This window comes from Battus philenor, unplaced genomic scaffold (genome assembly GCF_028537555.1).
Source record: "Battus philenor isolate CCGP_79_NKW_IND1 unplaced genomic scaffold, ilBatPhil1.0.hap1 SCAF_7, whole genome shotgun sequence".
NCBI lineage: Eukaryota > Metazoa > Arthropoda > Insecta > Lepidoptera > Papilionidae > Battus > Battus philenor.
In genome coordinates this window covers 8,176,226-8,197,789 of record NW_027181737.1, presented here as the reverse complement: position 1 = coordinate 8,197,789, position 21,564 = coordinate 8,176,226, and the positions used below count along the sequence as shown (strand labels likewise).

At 31.2% G+C, this 21,564-nt stretch overlaps 1 protein-coding gene across 6 annotated transcripts in view; it reads right to left on the bottom strand.

The window, feature by feature from the left end:
- Positions 1–19,832, bottom strand: part of LOC137930799 (uncharacterized) — a 28,904-nt gene extending 9,072 nt beyond the window's left edge. Inside the window, exons 1-19 of one of the 6 annotated variants that reach the window (XM_068774099.1) lie at positions 19,730–19,832; positions 18,969–19,114; positions 18,659–18,892; positions 18,023–18,133; positions 14,574–14,687; positions 14,196–14,399; positions 13,294–13,473; positions 11,837–12,013; positions 10,346–10,444; positions 9,215–9,852; positions 8,525–8,622; positions 7,683–7,831; positions 7,454–7,576; positions 7,276–7,375; positions 6,379–6,496; positions 6,179–6,283; positions 5,136–5,202; positions 4,811–4,927; positions 3,293–3,383 (exon numbers count right to left, since the gene is read on the bottom strand). In XM_068774099.1, the coding sequence (XP_068630200.1) occupies positions 3,293–3,383; positions 4,811–4,927; positions 5,136–5,202; positions 6,179–6,283; positions 6,379–6,496; positions 7,276–7,375; positions 7,454–7,576; positions 7,683–7,831; positions 8,525–8,622; positions 9,215–9,852; positions 10,346–10,444; positions 11,837–12,013; positions 13,294–13,473; positions 14,196–14,399; positions 14,574–14,687; positions 18,023–18,133; positions 18,659–18,892; positions 18,969–19,100 (2,857 nt within the window). In that variant the 5' untranslated portion in view covers positions 19,101–19,114; positions 19,730–19,832. Of the gene's footprint in view, positions 1–3,292; positions 3,384–4,810; positions 4,928–5,135; positions 5,203–6,178; positions 6,284–6,378; positions 6,497–7,275; positions 7,376–7,453; positions 7,577–7,682; positions 7,832–8,524; positions 8,623–9,214; positions 9,853–10,345; positions 10,445–11,836; positions 12,014–13,293; positions 13,474–14,195; positions 14,400–14,573; positions 14,688–18,022; positions 18,134–18,658; positions 18,893–18,968; positions 19,115–19,467; positions 19,648–19,729 lie in introns of those variants that run through there. The other 5 variants (XM_068774101.1, XM_068774100.1, XM_068774103.1 and 2 more) reach the window with 5 other exon arrangements.
- Positions 19,833–21,564: the final 1,732 nt, after the last annotated feature.

Genomic DNA, 21,564 nt, shown 5'->3' with positions numbered 1-21,564 from the left:
CTCGGATGTGGGTAAGGTTTAGTGGCCAAGCACCGTCTCGAAATGGTTAAAAACGTATTCCTCCATGGAACCCGCGCTACAGATATTGCTCAAAGTATCGATGTCGTGTATGGATACATACAGTACGCTTTTAGAGCCAACTTTTTGTTTCTGGAACATATTTTCCAAAGAGATTTGCACCGTGGATAACCGTGACAAAAATCGATGAAGAACTGCAATAGTGGAAAGGGATCCATCTTAACCCGCATCAGTGTTAACGGCAGCCTTTTTTGACAAATTGTAAAAATTAATAAAAGTCGGAAAAATGGAGGTCTCTTCGATTAAATTAACACGCCTTTAATGTTACCCAAAGATCTGATTAAACAATTGCTGAGGATAGGCCTCTGTCATTCATCGTACTATACAGCCTTAACTGTTTTTCGTTCCCAACAATCGTAAAAATTAGCAAAATAATTCGAATGACTTCAGCATTGTCCTTTATTTTAAATTCAATAAATAAAAACACGATTTAACGGTAATTAAAATTCTACAATTTCACTTCGTGTTATATATATACTTATTTTGACTACGATTTAATTTTGCCAAGTACCATAACTACATTTGTAATTTTATATAATGTCCTCCAAATTTGATATGGAAATTCGATACATATTTTTCAAAGTTTTATTTATTTTAACTACAGTAAATTGGTCCTATTTTATTCGATGACTATTTGTCATCTTATAGGTAGTGACATGATGCCGTTGCTGGGAAAATTTTGTGATTTCTAATAAATTCAGAAGAGACTGAAAAAGGTAGACATCTGACGGCGCAAAGTCAGGGAGATATGGCAGATGTACCATCACCTCCCTTCAAACTATCTTTATTATGATTAAGTGGCTGAAAATGTGTGTGACCTAATGTTATGATGAAGAAAGAAGGGATGTGGCTCTTTGCGGTCGTTTTCTCTTAACTTCTGGCATTGATCTCATCTCAGTTATTGGCTGTAGAGATCGAATCAATAGTTCAGCCCAGCGGTAAAAGCTGTAGCTATCTTCAACTATCGGCGTATCAGTAACTACTGATATGCAGATTTTGGTCCAGTCTTTCAAAAAAAAAAACAACAATTTTATCTGTAACTGGGCGACCAGTGCGAGGTGCAAATTTGCACTTTATGCTACTCTTCCTGTCACTACATTAGACCCATAAACATTGAAAAATTTTTTCGCCGCTTACGTTGCAATATATCCTTTTTGTATTAGGACCTTGAATAAGTTCTCGCTGTTTTTTGAAAGATGGCGTTGTGGGACTCTGTGCCTAGATTTTTGTACGGTAACATATCACCAAAGTAGTGCTGTAACCTTAAATTATAGTAAAATAGAGTTTACCACAGTGTCAACTACATATTTATTTGCCTTTTGTGAAAATGTGTACTTTTGTGCCAAATAAAATGTTTTTGCGGGGAATTTTATTGCACTGCTTTATTCAGAAAAAATCTGCAGCAGAAGCATACAGAATTCTCGTTGAGACATATGGTGACAATGCTTTGTCGAATACAACGTGCAGAGACTGGTTTAGGCGCTTCAAAAGTAATGATTTTGACCTTGAAGACAAAGAGCGTTCTGGAGCACCGATAAAATTTGAAGACAAAGAATTGGAGACATTGCTTGAAGAAGATCCATGTCAGACGTTAGTAGAGGTTGGGAAAATGTTACAAGTAGATGCGTCAACAGTTTCAAAACGTTTAAAAGCGTTAGGAATGATCTAAAAGCAAGGACATTGGGTGCCGTATGAGTTAAAGCCGAGGGACGAAGAGCGACGTTTTCTCATATGTGAATTGTTGCTTCAACGACAAAAGAGAAAAGGTTTTCTGCACCGTATCGTCACTGGGGATGAAAAGTGGATTCACTACGACAATCCAAAGCGAAAAAAATCGTGGGGTATGCCGGGTCACGCATCAACATCGTCGCCTAAACCCAATATCCATGATTCTAAGCTTCTCTGCATTAGGTGGGATCAGCGGGGCGTAATTTATTATGAGCTGCTTAAACCTAATGAAACTATCACGGGAGCTCGCTATCGACTTCAGTTGATGCGTTTGAGTCGCGCTCTGAAAGAAAAGCGGCCACTATACGAGCAGAGACACGATAAAGTGATTTTATTACATGATAATGCTCGGCCACATGCGGCAAAACCAGTCAAAACTTTTCTACCCCACCCGCCGTATTCACCGGACATAGCCCCCTCAGATTACCACTTGTTTCGGTCGATGGCGCACGGTTTAAGCGAGCAGCGCTTCCATTTTTTTGAAGAAGCCGAAAAATCGCTTGATTCATGGATTGCCTCGAAAGATGAGTCATTTTTCCGACGGGGGATTCAATTGCTACCAGAGAGATGGGAAAAAGTGGTCTCTAATGATGGACAATACTCTGAGTAATGTCATTGTAAGCATTGTATTTTAAATAATTTATTTTTAGAAAAAAAAAAACAGCGAGAACTTACAAGGTCCTAATATGTCAAAATTTTAATGCATACAATTCTTCATTAGCTACATCCTCTATTTTAATAAAACGTTAAATAGCAAGAAATTAAATTTGACTATCTCATCTCTTTTTTTATCAAAACCAGCCAAACAAATGGTACAGCCTAAGAGATTTTATTACTATTATATTATTATTAATAAAATCTTTATTACTATTTGTGGAAGACTTTCCTGGAACATAAGGTGCAGTACCACGCACGATTAAGGAAAAAGCAAGGCCTTTATCGCGTTTTACAATATCGACAGTTATTACCGGTGTAACAAAATTTCAAATCACAAACACTTATCATCATTGGACCGATAAAACATAATGCAAATCAGAATTTGTCCGAAGTTTCACAATATTTCCTTAGTGAATTAAAATACGAAAATATTTGTGGAATTAATATTGCTCTAAGTAGAATACTGATAGTACACTGGTAGCGTATAGCAAATTCAAACCTAGCTGTCTAACATTTCACGTCAATCAAAAACAAATGGCTTCATAATCACAAAAATGAGGTCCCGTAAAGTTAACAATAATTAATTAAAATTTATTTTAATTAAGCTGAGTATCATTATTTATTATTACGACTTAAAATTCCAAAAAAGAAGATTCTTAATCGCGATTGTTTTTTTTTATTCTTTTGGACTGTGATAAGTTCATAACTTTTCACAGGGTCTGTCGAGTAAAAACTAGTTTGCTAATAAAATAGAACTAAAGGTTTTTTAGACGCAAATTAAATATGTATATGAATATATTAATATTTTTAACATAAGTAAAAAACTTACCGTCCAGATGGTCCATGCTAATACCACCGTCTGAAGATCCTCCCTCAATTTCACTTAGAGAAGGTTCTTTCACATTTATTGAATTTTCGTGCTACAAACAATATACAGCATTGTGTACAAACAATATATACAATACAAGCAAATAATATAAGTACATAAAAAGGAAATAAATTGATAAAATATGTTGTTACAATAACTACAAAAGATTTCCTTTTTATGCAGTAATAAATTGTTAAAGACGCAAGAAAATGCAGAATTATTAACATAAATTAAAAGTACCTATGAGGACGGTGGTTATAGGTATAAAAACTTTAAAGAGGTGAAAGGTATCGCTCATCAGCAAAAAGCTTTAACACCTGTAACCATCATCCTTTATAATGATGTAGTCTCTATTACGCCAATAACAATACTATTTTGTTATTATCAGAAAGAACCAAACAGCGGTAAACATATAATGGCAAGATGTAATAGCCAAGAAATGGATACAGATAAAAGATATAAGCAATTTTTATTTTTTATAAATTAATTTGAATTTCGAATGTGTGAGAAGAAGGAATTAAAGAGGTTAAATTGAACTGTGTTTCATTGATAATGATAAAATGAACCTGCTTATTTTAATTAAATAACATATTCTTTCTGTCCACAATCCACACACAGTAAATAAATGAATAATTATGCGAATCATATCAATGTCTTAGTTAAAGTTAAAAATCTTTATTTAGAAAACCTATTTAGAAAATTTTATTCAAGTTATAGAATTAAGAAAACATTGTGGCATAGTGGGTGAAAACAAAAATGAAATTTAAAAGGTGCATATAAACAGGACATAACGTCTAATTCAATGTTTTTGTTTAAAGTGAGAACATTGTTGAAACTTGTTTTGTTGTCTTATGAAATAGTAATATTTGAAAATATTGGTCAATTTAGATTTGTAATAAAGTTTAGTATTTAAACATGTACATAAAAAAATCAATGAAGAATTGATTTCTAAAAATAATGATTATTAAGAATTTCACAATATATGTAAACATAACGTAATTCTAAGTAGTCTGACTAAAGTGAGTATAGTATACCAAAATAGTCCATGGTCTAGCTATCCTGCTAACATAAAATTATTCCTATTTCGGCGCTGGTTACTAAAATTTATCTTTCAATTATTTGAGATGATTCGACAACGCCATTTTCTTTAAGTTCAGATAGAATAAGTGATTGCTTTAATACAATTTTTTTTTATCTACACGAGGTCATCCATATAATTTTCAATACTACCTAAAAAGTGAGCAAGTTAGATACTGGTTTATTTGTGATATAATAGCCTTAATATTGATTCATAGTCTTCATGTATTTTTTGCACGGGCTTAGGTTTCGTTACAATCTTTTACCCTGTTTGTTTAAACAGTCTCTTATAGAAACATGATTTAAGTAAATTATTGTTTAACATAATAGGTAAAAAATATATATTAAAAAAGGACTGAAAAGGTCTTCTAATTAATTTTCGTGGAGCATGCTATATTTTACCTGATTGCTAAGCATGGAGCTATTGGAATCCTCTTCATCAGAACTCAATGTCAATATGACTGGTTCAGGGTCTGGCTGCTTACCTCTCGGTTTTCTTACTCTTGTTTGCTTTTTATCCTGATCGGATTTAAATTTATTTAATAAAAACTACAAACTCAATTGTAACATAATAAACGAAAATACAATGCATATACGAAAGGCAATGACAGCAATAATCACATTTGAAGATGTGAAATTTATATTAAGAATCTTTCAATTTGGTAACAGAAAAAAACCTTTGAAAGCTTTATAGATATATATAGCAGGTGTGGTGGTATTTACTTACTGTTTTGTTACTTAGTGCTTTCACTGAAGTCTTCAATAAATTTAATTTAATACCTTCACAACTAGTACTGTAACAAAAAAAAATATTTTAATTATTTTCTACATTAATCACATAAATTACATCTCTATAGTATTAGAAAAATTTACTTTTGTGAAAAGATTAAATGGACTTATATTCTATACTGACATACAAAAGATAATTTTCTACCAAAAAAGTGAAAGAGCAATTTTAGTATCAATATATCTATCTATATAATGCAGCAAAGTGATGTATTCAGTCACACTTGAAAATGCAAAGTTAGCTGGTGCTTTATATCTATGATTTGTAAAATAAACACTGAAATATACTATTGACCAAGTTTAAGAAAGTTATAAGAAAACCATGAAGCTGGCATTTAAGTTGAACTCCCTTAACTAATGTTACAATTTAGGAAAAAAATACAATCATCAGGGCATATCCAATTTCATATAAGAATTGATTGAGGTGGACATGCTTATATGAAATAATCAATAGTGCCAGCAGACAATATAAAAACATAAATCAAATCTTGAAGTCCAAACAATTTTAAGAAATATGCCTGACATTTAAAGGTAGAATAGTAGTACAAAATAAAATATTGATTACAAGTTTAGTTTTTTTTTTTTTATTTACATTAATTACTTTAACGAATTAACATGCACATAAATTCTGGGATATATGGTTAAAATAATTTATAAGCATTATTTAATTATAATTTGAAAGTTTGTTAAAGTACTACCTTTATTTCATACATATTTTGTCTTTTATAAATTTTTACTAACTTTACTATAAATTACAAAAAAGTAAAAACTAAACAAAAAATTGCTTAAACTGAAAATTAATATATAAAACCTTGACCAAATGCAATTTATATAAAGTTAAGACCTATAAATGTGCATTTAAAAAAAACTTAGACTAATTTTAAGAGAATTATGATGTTTCAACCTCTGCTTACAAAAACCAAATTCTGAGAACAATCGAATTGTAGTGATATAAATGTGACAAGGGACATAAGTATTTCTTACTTTTGTTTATCCAGAGCAGTCTTTTCCGATTCTTTTTTCTTTTGTTCTACTTTCTTACTTGCTATTGGTACACTCTTAGGTTCTTCTGTAAATACTCTTTTACACCTAAAATAATAATGAAGTATGTATTAACAATATCGGAAGAATACATAAAGTGTTGTAATAATGTCGTAAGTATTTGATTTACAATATTTTCTTACCTTTGGCAACGATTAAAATCAAAGCCAGTATAACCACAAGATTTGCAAACTGCCAACATGCCTTCAACATAGCGTGGAGGTGGTGATCGCTGCTCCGGAGATTCTGGACTATTTCCTACTAAAGCCAACCTTTTTTTATTTTTACATATATTATAAAAGTAAAATAAAATATATCATAATACATAATAGTGGTATGGTCATATGTACTGTTACATGCGAATCTCGATATCTGTTTCTCTCAATTTACAAATTTTTATTCATTTTTATTAAGGCACGAGAAAGATTCTTAAAGAAAATATAAAATTCAGGAGATATTACTGAAAAATATTAATTTCTTATTCCATAAAAGTACATAGCTGATTAATCAACTTTTTCCTAGCTATCATAAAAACCATAAGCTTTACAGTGTATAAAATAAAGGAACCATTTTTGTATGTTTATATAAGACCCATTTTGTATCTTTATATTTGTCTTTAAGACATAAGTCAAGAAATATAAAACATGTTTTATCATTTTTATTTACTATTGTACTGCAACATGCCTGCAATTGTTTATAAAAGATTAAAAGTTTGTAGTAATTTTTTGTACTTAGTAGCCAGGTAATTTCCTGTTTATACTGACTAACTAACAACTATTCTACTTTTACAGTTTGAAATAGGATATAACTAGTTAGTTAATAACCAGGTTTGTTTTGTGATAATAAGCATAAGCACAGTTTCTTGCCAAAATGTAAGCACTTTGCATGCAAAGTGTTTCATGTTTTCTCTAAATGTAATATACATAACAAGGGATCACCCTTAAATTATGTAACATGCAGCACTCAAATATTTTTTTTATTTGCTTATTATCATTTTGGTAATACACAAAACTAATGATTTTCCGAAATATTTTGCTAACCGTTATCAGGACACTGATTCTTTTCTGGTGTTGACATTTCACTATTTTGTGGCTGGGATAAAACACTGGGAGAACTGTTATTCATATCACCCACTAACATCTGTAAAAAAAATTGACAAATGTTTGTGTAATTATAGCAATATTTAAAATAGCACTAGAGTAAATTTTTAACACTTACAGGATGATTTTCTAGCATTTCTTCAATTCTTGTTGTAGAACCAACCGAAACAAAGTAATCAATCTCACTGCTTGTGTTTTGCATGCATTGTATGTGAGTGTCATCTGAGAATGGGACATTAACCTAAAACAAAAGTAACGTGAATAAATATTTAACTGTACAATCACTAATAGTGCGTAATTTCGTAGTAACTATTAATTAATTTGAAAAACTGCATTCAAAAAAATACCTGTTCTAGAACTTCCTGTAGAGTACAGCTTTCTTTAGGTAAAGTAAAGGTAATTAACCTTTGTTCACCATTTTGAAGAAAAATTAACATTTTTGCAGATTGCGGTTCAGAGGATTGCTCCGATGGTCCACCCATTAAATCACTGTTATCTGTAATTTAAATGAAATTTTGGTTGTGTAATAATCATTGTTTTAATGCAGTATAATACATATTACTTATGATGTTTAATGAATTCCAGAAGTCCGATTTTAAAATAAGAAGAATGCATGATTTATTTAAAGAGACCTTTACCAGTTTATCTTTCAAGGTAATTGCTACAGATACCATTTATGTAAAAATGAGTTAACTATTGAACAGTTGTTGAAAAAGTCTTTGCAAGTCTTAGAAAGTTATTCGCAAAGTATAAACTTTTTCATAGATAATTTTGGATCTTTTAAGTCTATATGCAAAAAGATGAGATTGTTTCTAAATTTCTTAGATATTATTGCAGATGCATGAATTAGATACATTTGTAGTGATAACAATTTTTAATCTTAGATGACTAAAAATAGTTTTACTTCTCTCCTAGCCTTTTATTATGGCTATTGTCTAAAAGTATTAGTTGAAAGTGGATGAATTTAAACTACTAAGGAAATATGTTTAACCCCATGCTATGCACACCTATTTTTTATTTTGAACTCAAAATGTTAAGTCACTTATTGTCTCATCTTCGTCTAAAAAGAATAGTAACTTAAAACTTTTCAAATCAATAGGTCAATATACACATATGCTGGTCAAGATAATCAATCTTTGGATGTTGTTTATTTATACTAACTTTGCTACTTAACAAATAAAATATATACCTGGATGCATTGACTGTTGTTGATTTTGCATGGGAGATACTCTTTGTACTGGTCGTGGCTGTTCTTTACTTCTTACTAAAGTTTGCCGTCCGGTTTCTCTACACAAGTTAATACATAATACATTATAATTATTTATAGTATATGAAATGATATATGATGTGGTTAGTTTATCCCTCAGTAAATTCAAGCAATTTATTAAATACAGGTCCGTTATAAAGCATATTACTCTATTTCAGAGTATGTTCACAGTAAAGATGTTTGGAAATGAATTGTTTTAAGTTTAAGGTTTTTTTTGTTAATACAATAATAAAAAAATTACAAATTCCATAACTTTCTTGTTAGTTTTAAGTTGATGGATATAGATGATTTCAATGATCTTATGTAATAAAGATACTTTGAGTTTGGCTTTACATATTGATAAACAGTAACAAAATAATGTCTAGCGGTTTTTGTAGTATCATTACTTTCTTTGTTATGATTTAAACACAAAAAGAGTGGTAACTATTATGCTGTAATAAATTAAACTCTGCAAATCTTAGTTACACTCTATGTTATAATAGTACTCAAACAACTATTGCTTTATTAATATTGAATCTTTACACCTTAAACCCAAAATATATAAAAATCTCTGAAGTTTTATTAGGACAAAAGAAGTGAAGATAAAAGGATATTTTACTTAAAATATTATACCTTTGTTGTTGTTGTGGAATCAACTGTTGTGTCCGAACTGGCTGATGTAATCGCTTGTATTCAGCTAGAGTAATTCTCTGACCATTTGCAAATGTCACAACTTGCCTCTCTTCTTCCGCATTGTCTGTCTCCATTAACAAATGACTAAGGGTTGTTGGATGTTGCTGTAAATGTGATTGTTCAAAGGAACCTTGCTGTTGTTGTTGTTGTGGTTGAAAATGTTGTGGACTAAATGTTAATTGATGTTGTGGCACTGAAACACTTGTGTGGTTCTGTCTGATATTTTGAGGTGGTGGAGTGTGAAATTGTCTAGGTGAACTAATATTATCGTTGACTGGGTGTTTTTGGACTATAGCAGCAGTAATACTTTCTTCCAGGTCGTCCATATCGCTTGCGTTATTTGGTTGAACAACAACTTTTTTAACTTGTTGTTGGACTTGTGGGTGCGGTGAGGCTCTTTGTGATGGTGCATTTATAGCATTTTGTTGAGGTAGTGGTCCATTATTTTGGTTAGTTTGTACGATTGTGTGTTGTGCCATTTGCCCTTGCATTCCTGTTGATACTATAGTCCCTTGTTGAGTGATAATACGCGTTGGTTGCGAAACTCCTTGGTTTTGTTGGTTGAGAATAATTTGTTGCTGAAAACAAGAGACAGGTATTGATTTTTACAATCTAAATCAGGCATTCTCAAACTGACTGGGGTCAACGATATCTACTACCCTGTTAAAACACAAGTTCTTATTTGAATATTTAAAGATACTGTACAAGTTATATTACATCATTAGTTTTTGGCCGGTACAACTTGTGTTTGTTGTTTAATTTCAGGTAAACAAAATGGCGCCTAAATAACAATTAATAGGCGTCATATTTTAAATACTATTAATATACTACATATTATATTATTATGCATTCTGATTTATATGTATAAATAAATATTTCTTTCTTTCGTTATTAATATGTAATAGATTTTTCAATTACAAATATAATTAAATACCATAAAGATAAAGGGTAATTTTGTAGTTTATTCTCACATTTGCAAAAATTTATTTACCAACAAGATTTCTTAATTTTTAAATAGACAGTTTTTAATACCCAATGGAATGGTAAATATAAAAATAACAATGTACATACTTGCTGCGTTGTGAGTTTCAACTGGTTTATCTGTTGTTGCACTTGTTGTTGATGAACTTGCTGGCCGATAATGTGTTGCGTTAATTGATGTTGTTGGGGCTGTAATAAAAAATAGATATTAATTAACAAAATAGTGTTTGTTACAAAGATAATAACAAACAAAATATTTTTGGTGGAGCTGTAAGGCGTCATTACACTGTCTTCAAGGGTTTGTAATAATTTGATATATTATTTGATTAATGCCTCTATAACAAAGGAGACAAAAACAGATCGGACGGATCAAAATAGATGTTTGACCATTTTGATTTATTAATACAGTATCAAATGCAACAGCATGCTTACATCTCTTCCTCTCTGTAATATCGATTCGCAATATATGATATGCACTTGTAATGACTTTAATGGTGTCACATAAGAAGAAAAATTTTTAGGTTCTCTTTTATAGGAAAATCAGGTATCGCCCTTAAAAAAGGCACACATTTAATCTATATCCAACTATTCTATATTTTTTTTTTAATTGTCCAAATATTGCAAAAAACATACAGATTATATACTAATGTCTTCTAAATAGTATTCGACGGAATTAAACATATTGCTATCTGTAAGAAAAAGTGGTTATATTTACTATTGTGGTTAAGAACCATGGTTAAAAAGGTTAATAAACCTGTCTAAAAAGTTACGGCCGAAACAGCCTATTAAGATAAAGAGTTTATAAAAAGTATTTAAGAGTTCTAATCCTTCACTACTTTTAAGTATAGCATAATGTCAATATAAATTCAAATAGAAAATTAAGATTGCCGGAAGATCCAGCGTCTTCCGTCAATCTTGACTGTCTTTTAAATGCAGGAAGCTCTCAACCGGTCCTATTGGAAATCAATGTGACAGGTCTATTTCTAGTAGTCAATGTTGTACTATGGCTGAATGATGATGATAATATACCAAATAAACTTGTCAACAATGTCCTTGTTTATTGCATGAAGCCCTTAAACAAAAGAGCACATATTTAATCTAAATCCAACTATTCTCCTTTCTTTTAATTTCATTGTCTAAATATTGAAAAAATAAAGTTCAATATTTTTAAATTACAAAATAAAGTAATTTTGTACACAAATTTGTACATACTGCTCTAATCCTGTCTTGCGAGCCTTTATGCTTACTAAACTCTTATCTCCTCCATACCAACGTCCCGCGTCAGCTGCTTTACTATATTTAAAGGTCCTCTCAATCAAACATCTCTTATCTATTTCACGCAAGACAGCTATACAGTAGTCTATCGTTGGAGCCTATTACGTCTATATGTCACTTTACTAGCTATTCAAGGATCCCTAATAACTATGTATTTATTTCAGTTTTATTTTGTGATGATTATGGCGTACTTCAATAAAATCTTTAAAAAAAGGGTGAAATGTCAGTATGTTTTTAAAAATGATAAAAATCTACTGTAGGACGTAGGTACGCATCGTATTTTCAATGGCACTTGATAATACTTACCTGAGATAAGGGCGTGCGTGGACGCGCTGGGCGATGTTGAGCGTGAGAGTTGAGTACACGCGGAGAGGCGGGCCGAGTCGCCCGTCCGCCCCGCACACTGCCCGTTGTCCCTGCAGAATTCCCTGCCGTTGCTATCGGTGACACCCCACGTCCCACACCCACCGGGTTGTTTTGAGCCTGTACAACCACACAAAACAATCATATAAAGAAATACTAAAGTTTTGAGCTTAATAATATCTGCATATCAAGCTGTTGAATACAAATTTGAAGGCCATTTTTAAAGACAAATATTTCTACAAAATATCATAGTAAAATTAAAGAAAACAATTTTATCACACCCTTATTCTGATTATAATAGATCTGACAAAGATCTTAATAAATTGACTTAAAAAATAAATATCTTATAGATTCAGGCGTTACCTTGCGGAAGTCCATCCTATATAAGAAAGGGACTAATATATAGCTACTTCCGCTATGCCGCAGTAGTCGTGCAATGAAGTGTATCGTCCGCCAGCCCGCTGATAAATGCGCGTACGGCAAACAATGCGAAAAACAACTACCACTGTTAATTTACTCTACACGTGTTTCACCCATCCACGGGGCATCCTCAGGAGATATTACAACGACCAGTGCCAAACACCGAGTTAGCCATACCATCCACCATTCGCCGCTCGTAACCATTTGCAACGGCAATTGAATAGATGATATTAAGTTCTTGGCTCACTCGGCTCTCACAGCGCTCATTGCATGACTACTGCTGCACAGCGGAAGTAGCTTTATATTATTCCCCTTTCTTAGTTTGAAAAATTAAAATGAATTGGCGAACGAGTTGCTACCCGCCAAACATGAATAAGGCTTGAGACAATTTGGGCAAAAATATGTGCAAGCTGCTAAGCGCATCGTGGACAGGCAACCGACCTTGTTAAATTCGTTGCACGCATGCCGCTTTCTACCGGTCGTATTGGAACTCTACGGGGCTGCGCATGTTTATGATGATGGTGATCGTCAAAGGACGAGGAAAATTCTAATGAAACACAAAAGAGCCTTGTAACAATCCTCATGACCGCGACTGCTCAGCGATAAGATGTCGTCGTCCTCGTTTCAGCCCATAAACGCCCACTGCAAGGCGTGAGTCTCAAAGGTGTATTTGTGTGGATACAACATAATGATCACACTTGGCAGGAGGGTTGGCGATCGCGATGTGGTATGTTTTATGGCATGCAAAGGACGCTGCTGCTCATGCCCTGGAAACTTGTTTGTAAGCAGTGGCAATCTTAAATAATTAGCAAAGAGTTAGTTATTTAAGATCGCTTCCCGTGCATCGAAACCCGCATCGAACCTACGATCGCAAGTCTCAGTCATCTAGCGAAGAGTGCACAACTACAAAGACAGTAAGGATGTGAGGTAGAAACATATTATTTGTTTCGCCTAAGTTAAGATAACATTATTTTACATACTTGCTGATGTTGAGGGTTAAGTAGTCGGGCAGGAACTTGTGCACCACCAGTAGCCAGCGATGCCCGTACCGGAGGCCGACGCGGTCTCACAGTTCGTACTGGTGTGCGGACGAGTGTCAACCCAGGACTACTAAGCGTTTGATTAAGAAGTCGCGGAGGTGGTTGTCGTGTTGGTGTACCCTGTAATACCGATAAAAATATGCATATAAACAAGGACTTATGAGTATTCGTTAGGAAGTAGTTAAGATTATTGATATGAGTCTTTAGATTCTTCCGACAATCTTAATTGTCTATATAAATTTATATTTATGTTGCAATATACATAAAAAGTAGTAAAGGATTAGGACCCTTAAATACTTTTTTAAAAACTCTAACATAATAAGCTGTTTCGGCTGTAACTTTTTGGCCAGGTTTATTAATTAACCTGTTTAAGTAATTCTTAACCACAATAGTAAATATAACTACTTCTTCTTACGGATAGCAATTTGTTTAATTCGGGCGAGTACTATTTAGAAAACGCTGTTTTAATTTAGAAATTAAATTAATTTCTCTATTTATTTTAAAGTGTCTAGAGTTCGTTATTTAAGTTTAATCAAACATTTGAACTTATTCTGAACGCTCAAAGGAGCAAAACAATTTTTTTTAAATAAGGATGCCTTTACTTTTAATTAAATTATAGGTCAAATAACTGTATGTTATGTTATAAGACCACAAATATCTGAACCTCGACATTAAATAAAAAATGTATAACCTTAATCATTTTTCGATTTGTATGATTTTTGTTACATTTTTAAAAAGGCTTTGAAACCGATCATATTTTAAAATAGAATCAGTTTGAAACAACTCTATATATATGCATATACAATATAAATATGTAAGATATGGAAAAAGAAAAAAATAACCTGTTGATTAATATAAGCAGCATGCATAACAACTTGTTGGTGTTGTATTTGTTGCGGTTGCAGATGTTGTTGTTGCAATTGGTGTTGAAGTTGTTGTTGCTGTTGCTGCTGGAGCTGTTGTAAATGTATTTGTTGTTGATGCTGTTGTTGTAAATGTTGGATGAGTTGAGGAGACGCTCTGGACAGCTGTGGAGATTGTTGTGGCTGGAACAAATACGGTAAAAAACCTTAAAGATTAACAGTTTAAAATTCTTGCCCTGGGATGCTTTGGTGTATGCAGTAGATGAATCTCATTTCACAATTGGATCCCAACAAGATCAGAATGAATATTTATTTTTACATAGGACAAATGAAGGTGTCACTTTAATAGATACTGACATTTTGAGGAGGGCCTTGTTGGGCTGTGGCTGATGGAGGTGGAGGCTGAGGCGGTGGCTGTTGCGCTGGGTGGATCACAGTGGGTAGGGACAGGACATGGGCAGGACTCACTAGCTGCAAAAAAATTAACAGGTTCTATGAAAATATTCTTGTCAGTTGACTAAAAGGGTAAACTAGTAGGCATTTTTTCTGTTAAAAAAACATGCCAGTTTGCAAATTAAAATTTCAAATCTTACAGAAGTATTCAACATAAATGGTGGCATAATATTACATTTAAAATCATGTAAAATTATTTTAAATTGTTCACATTTCTATACAAGACAAAAAGCATTGTCTATACAAGTCCTAAGATAATATCTAAGACAACATTTTGAGAATACAAAAAGTGAGAAATCATTGGTAGTATGGAAAAAAGGCATAAATATACACAACTAAGCAAAAAAACCATAATAATGAAGCAAAGCAAATTACGTATAATTGAAGTGAAAAATTTAACACCAAGTTGGGGAAATAGTTGTTTCATATTTTATTAGTAAGAGCGCATTAACATCCTTTCTATTTAATTTAGCTGGTTTTGATAACCTAATTTTACAAAATTTTTAATCGGTTTCACGTAATTTTTCTATTATTTTTTTTTTCCCGCCAAAATAATAGATTCTAAGCAAGTAATTGTGCATAATACAGTGATAAAAGAAAACTAAAAAGTCAAATGAAGAAAGTTAATCCGACGGTGGAAAAAGTCAAGTAAGCGCATCATATTAGTAATAACTAGAGTTAGAAATTACCTTTAGAGAAATGACCGTTAGAAATTAACTATTTATGTGTATAAGCTTACTAAAAGAAACTTAATCCTTTTTGTGTCTATTAGGATAGGTAGCTTCTATAGGTTTTTTCTATTAAAATGTAACAATGATCTCGATGTTTTAACTAGCAGATTACCTATGAAAAGAATGTACGAATCGAAATCATCATGTAGAAATCGAAAATCTTATTTATTCTACAGGAAGAGTAAGAGGGGTCTTCCATGAAGAAAACGCCTGACCACACATTCACCGCCATTTATGTAGCCCTGACCATGCGCGCTCCTCTATTTTAACATTTTCGGCAGTATTCTTTAAGCTGTCAAAGCTATTTCTCCTTGATTTTTTTTGACTTATTACTACCTACAAAATGACAAAAACTTATTGAACTAAAACGAATATGCAATCAATAATAAATAAACTAACATTAAAATTTCTTGAACTCCTCCTTAAAATACGATAAAAACAGATTACCGATCTTTCATCACTTTAACGACAAAGAGAATAAATAAATTGTATTAATCTGGTGTACATGTCACACTGTAGCACTGGCGGGTTCGCCATAATTTGTGTGATTGTGACAGGTTAGGGAAATGTGTTAATGTACAAAAATTCTTAGCTTAGGCGACGCCCTTTTCGCCCTTAATCAATTAAAAATATTTAAAATTAATGCTCTGACAAAAATGAAAATACGGTTGGAGTTAAGCCTTTGATATGTTTATTTAAAAGTTTACAGGTACATTTGAAAATAATTTTCGAGCAGTGTAATGAATGATGATTGTAAAAATGGGTAGTGCAATTTAATTCAATTTGAGCGACGTTTCTCTCGTTTCTTCCTTAATCATATTTCCAGTGTATTAAAGTTTACAAGTCTGATTGTAAATGTGTTATATATCTATATATATGTGATATATCATTATTTAAAAAAAAAAGAGTAATTCGGTATTTTAAACCATATCGGAAGCATGTGAAAAATGGGATATATTTATTTATTTCACTGTTGGTGCTAAACTGGAAAAACGCCTTATAACGTTAACTCTACCAGCCTAGATATATCTGTATAACAAATTTCTTTTTCCCTTCATTGACAATGCTATTTGTCCGGAATTTAACAGCTTTACGGAATTTAAGACAGCGTGGCATACTCTGAAAGCGCTTAGATTCATTTTTTGCAGTAACCAAGATAAGCCCCTAACCGCCAAACTCTTAGATCGAATATTCCACGAAAGAATTTATAATTGCGAGTCGGTAGTGCACGGGAGGGCCGACTCACTGTTCAATTTGTTGCTATTATAAACTTAAAAATTAATTTTACGACAATGTGTACTTGCTTTAAATATGCATAGTTTGAAAAGCATGAATTAAGATATGAATAGTTATGCACGACGATCAAAGGATATTTCAGTATTCACAGTAATCTAAAATTGAATATTCAATTACAAAGTTATAAACAACACATAGTTAAAAACATACCATTGAGACGTTACACATAAAATTCTAATAAAAATAGAGTTTCATTATAAATTCTATGTAATATGTAATCTCTTTGTAAGTCCCTTACCATAACTAACAGATATAATAAATATGAATAATAGTTAAATCTCATATCCACCACAGTTATAGAGCTTATAGTCAAAATGGGTCAAAAATCTATTTAAATTTTTTTTTTTAAATATATATATTTTATATAAATATATTTTGGAAATCTCAATAAAATAATGTAACATAATTAATTAATCACAATCAATTAAGTAACTTAAATTTTGCAAAAGAAAATAAATCTATCCCAGCCACAAATAATATCCAAATGTTTCTAGGTAAGTCATACCGACCAACCTGGTCTATGTGGCCACTGGTGAAAACAAAGAGAGAATCTCATCATGAGGTACATATTCATCATATAAAGCATCATTAATTTGATATTAAATAAGTTAGCCTATGTTAGCCCTAGTCTGAACCTCAAGCAATACCAGAATATAACCAGACACCAAGCATCTAATCATCAATTAATCATATGGGTTTATAAAAAGATCTTCAATAAAATTTTCATCAAAATTAAATCTAGACCTAATGCCTAGTGAAAATAAAAAAATTCCAATGAGAATCTAACAAGTTTGTTTGTGACAGTAATTCTGGACAATATGATCATCTTTAAAATGAAATGTGTAATTTGTGTCATATTGATGATAATTAATAAAGTAAAATAAGTCACAAATATGCTATGGTCTAAAATATGTTGATTTGATGTGAATAACTTGGCACTATGTTTTGAAATTAGTGAAAGTACATGAGGCATCAGTTAAACAATCTGATAAAATAGTTAACATGTTAAATATGACTTAATAAAAGTACCACATACAAAAATATTGGGTGTAATAACAGTACTAGTTATCCAATTTTTTAAAACAATATATATACAACTAACAAAAATATTTTATTCTAACAATACTTAAAACAAAATATAAAAACATTGAACTTGAAGTACTACAGGAAAAGGCTTTATTATGATAATTGTAATAACATATATTCATGCTAAGCAAATTATTTTGTTTATAAGATAATTAATAAATGAAATAAAAGCTGTTAACATAATTTTTTACAGTGCATGACATTTGACTTATGTACTAAACATACAGTCAAGGGACATACATGTTGTGGACGTTGAGGTGATGACTGTTGCATCAGAGATGCATCAATGATCTGTTGGGCTTGTTGTAACACAACCTGAGCATCCACAGGCAAATCAGAGGTGTAGTATACCTATAAATAAATTTTGTGTAAATGTTAAATACTTGTATCATATGATACTTTCTAAAAAAGAAGAATATGTCCTAACAGAAAGAATGGAAAGATATGGTCTTCCCGGGATAGAAATTTCTATGATCTGGAATCATGATATCACAACAGCATTTAGAATAAACATAATTACTATAATAAAAAATAATTAAATAATAATTTATAGCAGTGAGATGAATCAAAATAGAATTTACTTTACATAGTAAAAGGCATAATTCTCAAAACATCTATAAAAATTTGATGAGACTGGTTTTGTAAAAATAGGATGAAATATTTTACACAAGCTACTTACAGGAATTAATAAAATTTGTTATCATATAACTAGTGTATAAAATGTGATATTGAAATTATTTTAGATCTATTTAAATTTACAGCGTATTTTTTAAAAACTCTTGTAAGCAACTGTGTGCAGTAAAAATTTATTTGCTAATAATTGAAAAGCTAACATTTATTTCTATATATAACAATGACTTGCTTTTATTAACTTACTTGATGTCGATGTAATGGTTGCTGTTGCTGTTGTTGTTGCTGCTGCTGCTGTTGCTGTTGTTGCTGTTGCTCCTGTTGTTGCTGAGGTTGAAAGTTGGTTGTAGTTGGTGGAGGAGCTTCATGGCGAATAATGTATTGTTGTTGATATGGTAATCCATCCCCAACAACTAACTGAGGTTGAACACCTTCACTAACTATAATATCATTAGGTGGTTCTGCTTGCTGCACTACAACCTTTGTACAAAAACATATTCATGTTTCAATTTGGTTCATATTTCAATACAAGTCAAATTTATATTTTATGACTTACTTGTTGCTGGGTATATTGTGGATCTTCTTGATTAACTATAATTCCATCTAAACAAATGTTAGGACAGTATCTTTGAAGATCCTCAAGTGTCAATGAATGTCCTTGCCCAACTATCTGGTAATACTGAGCCATTGCAAATGTTTAACCTAAAATGTTTATAAATAAATATTAGTCCCATCCTTTAAAATTATTTTAAGCCTTTGACAATGTGTGAATAATATTAATATCATATTCCTTTAAGTAATTATTTTATCTATCCAAAATGATTTGACTCCAGAAAATACTAAAGTACGAATAACAACATAATTTACTTGAGTTGTAGGATTTGTTTACAAATTGTTAGCCTTAAATCAAATGCAACAATACACGACTTTATGAGCATAAACTATTGATTCTGTTTACTTCTGAACTCTTTTAACGTAAAACATAGTCAGGTATACATTTAAAAGGTCCAACACCTTCATTGACAGACATTTCATACACCCTGAACTGTACGTACGAGAAATGCAGCAATGACTTCGTGGATTGTGCGGACATCCCAACTATGGCGACGATGTAACAATCCATCCACAATCACAATTTTTATGACATTTATTAAATTCCACAATTAACTGATAAACTACTGTATGTAACACAACAATCTTCGCTCAAACCGTATAAAGAGACAACGAAATGGCTTCGATTCTTTAGATCCAACCTAAATACCGTTCAAGGTGATATTTTAACAATCATTATAACGATTGCAGTTATCTGTTTCTTACCGATATTAACTAGGGACATTTTAAATGCCGTGTATGTACTGAAAAATATAACTTTTAACATCAAAATGCAAAATTTTTAACTCAAACGCCAAATCTAGAAGCGATTTACATTATGGCGTGTGTGTCACTTTTTTTTAATTATACTCTTTTTTAATCTGTGTTGCTATATAGTACTGGCATACTAGTTTGTCTATAAGTACTGTTTTTTAACCGACAGTTATTTAAAAGTAGATTCATAAAAAACCTTTCATAATAGCTTTTTTACTAAATCTAAATAAAACATAAATTTTATTGATTTTTAAAAAAATATTCCAAAAGTTTTTGTAAATTCAAGCGATAATATAATATTTTGAGGCTGATATCGTTCAATAGTTTTTTTCTGTATACTCAACTAGCTTGAGATCACTCGCCTAATGTTGACTCGAAATGCAGTTATTGTAAGTTAACTGAATTAGCCTATTTCATATTTTTTGAAAGCGGCTACGTTACATTTGGACTTAAAACGGCAAGCATACTATTCCTTTGGATGTTTTTCAATGTTATGTTTAACGCATTTGCTAAGAATTTTCACCATCTTGTTGGTTGGTTCAAGAGATAATTAAGTGATAGCACATTAATTTTAAAATTTTGCAAAGTTATTACAGAAAAATATGAAAGTATTATTTACAAACAAATCGTTTTCTTTTAACGGTAATCTAACAGAGAAGTATCATAATAAAATATCAAATATACAGATTTAATAACAAAGTAGCTTAAATTACTTATTTAGAAGGTAAGGTTTTAAGGTCTGAGAAAAAAAGACAAATGATTTGTTTTAAACAGAAGATTTTTACAAATGCCGAATACAATTAAAAGTTTATATTCATTACTCTAAAATACTTTACTGCCTTTTTAACGTTTTTTTAACTTTTCATATAGCCGATATTTGTATTAATAATCTTTTGAATATTGTTAAAAATATTGCTGAGCTGCTCAAATATTGCAGTTCCAATTTTGCTACCTAAATAAAAATACTTTGTTGATGAGCTACAAAATAGATTTACAGCTGGAGGGGGCGCTGACATTCCAGAATGTAATCGCGTAAAAAGAAATTATTATCACTACATGAATATAATCCATGTAATTAAAACTTTGAACGAGCTACGAATCTATTTCATGATTTATTAAAATAAAGATATGTTAACAATTTACAAAATGTCGTTACTATAAGTCAAATAAAAATATTTTTTTTGCAAACAGCACAATAACTATATAGCAATGGTATATGTATGGTATACGTATCTGTATAACAATAACTAGAAAACAATATATTTCAGAATTCCTATTCAATAACTATGAACATGAATCTTTTGTGAGAAACAATACAACCTCTTATAATTATTAAACATGCTTTACAGCAATTTAGTAGGTGACATTGTTTCGTTCCATGATTCGAAAAAATATTAGCAACATGCAAATAGTACCTATTCTATGTTTTCGAACAAAATTCGTAGATGCCTTCATACACTGTGTTGTTTATTATTTGCACATTTCATTAAATTGTTTTAAAAATTAATTTAGATTTAGACCATTTCAGATATTTTGTGAATAAGAATGCATTTTACATAATTATATATTTCCTCGAACTAAGCTATTCTTTTACAATATTTCTTATATAAAATTTTGAAATTATTTTCGTATACAGTTGGAAATAAAATTAGTGCTCTATTTCAAGTAAAAAAATATTTTCTATAAAAATCATTAATTCCTGTCTATAATAAATAATAATACTTTATTACCATCGACGTAAATCAAAAATTCGTAAAGCTTGGTTAATAATCTGTGCGCCTGCAACG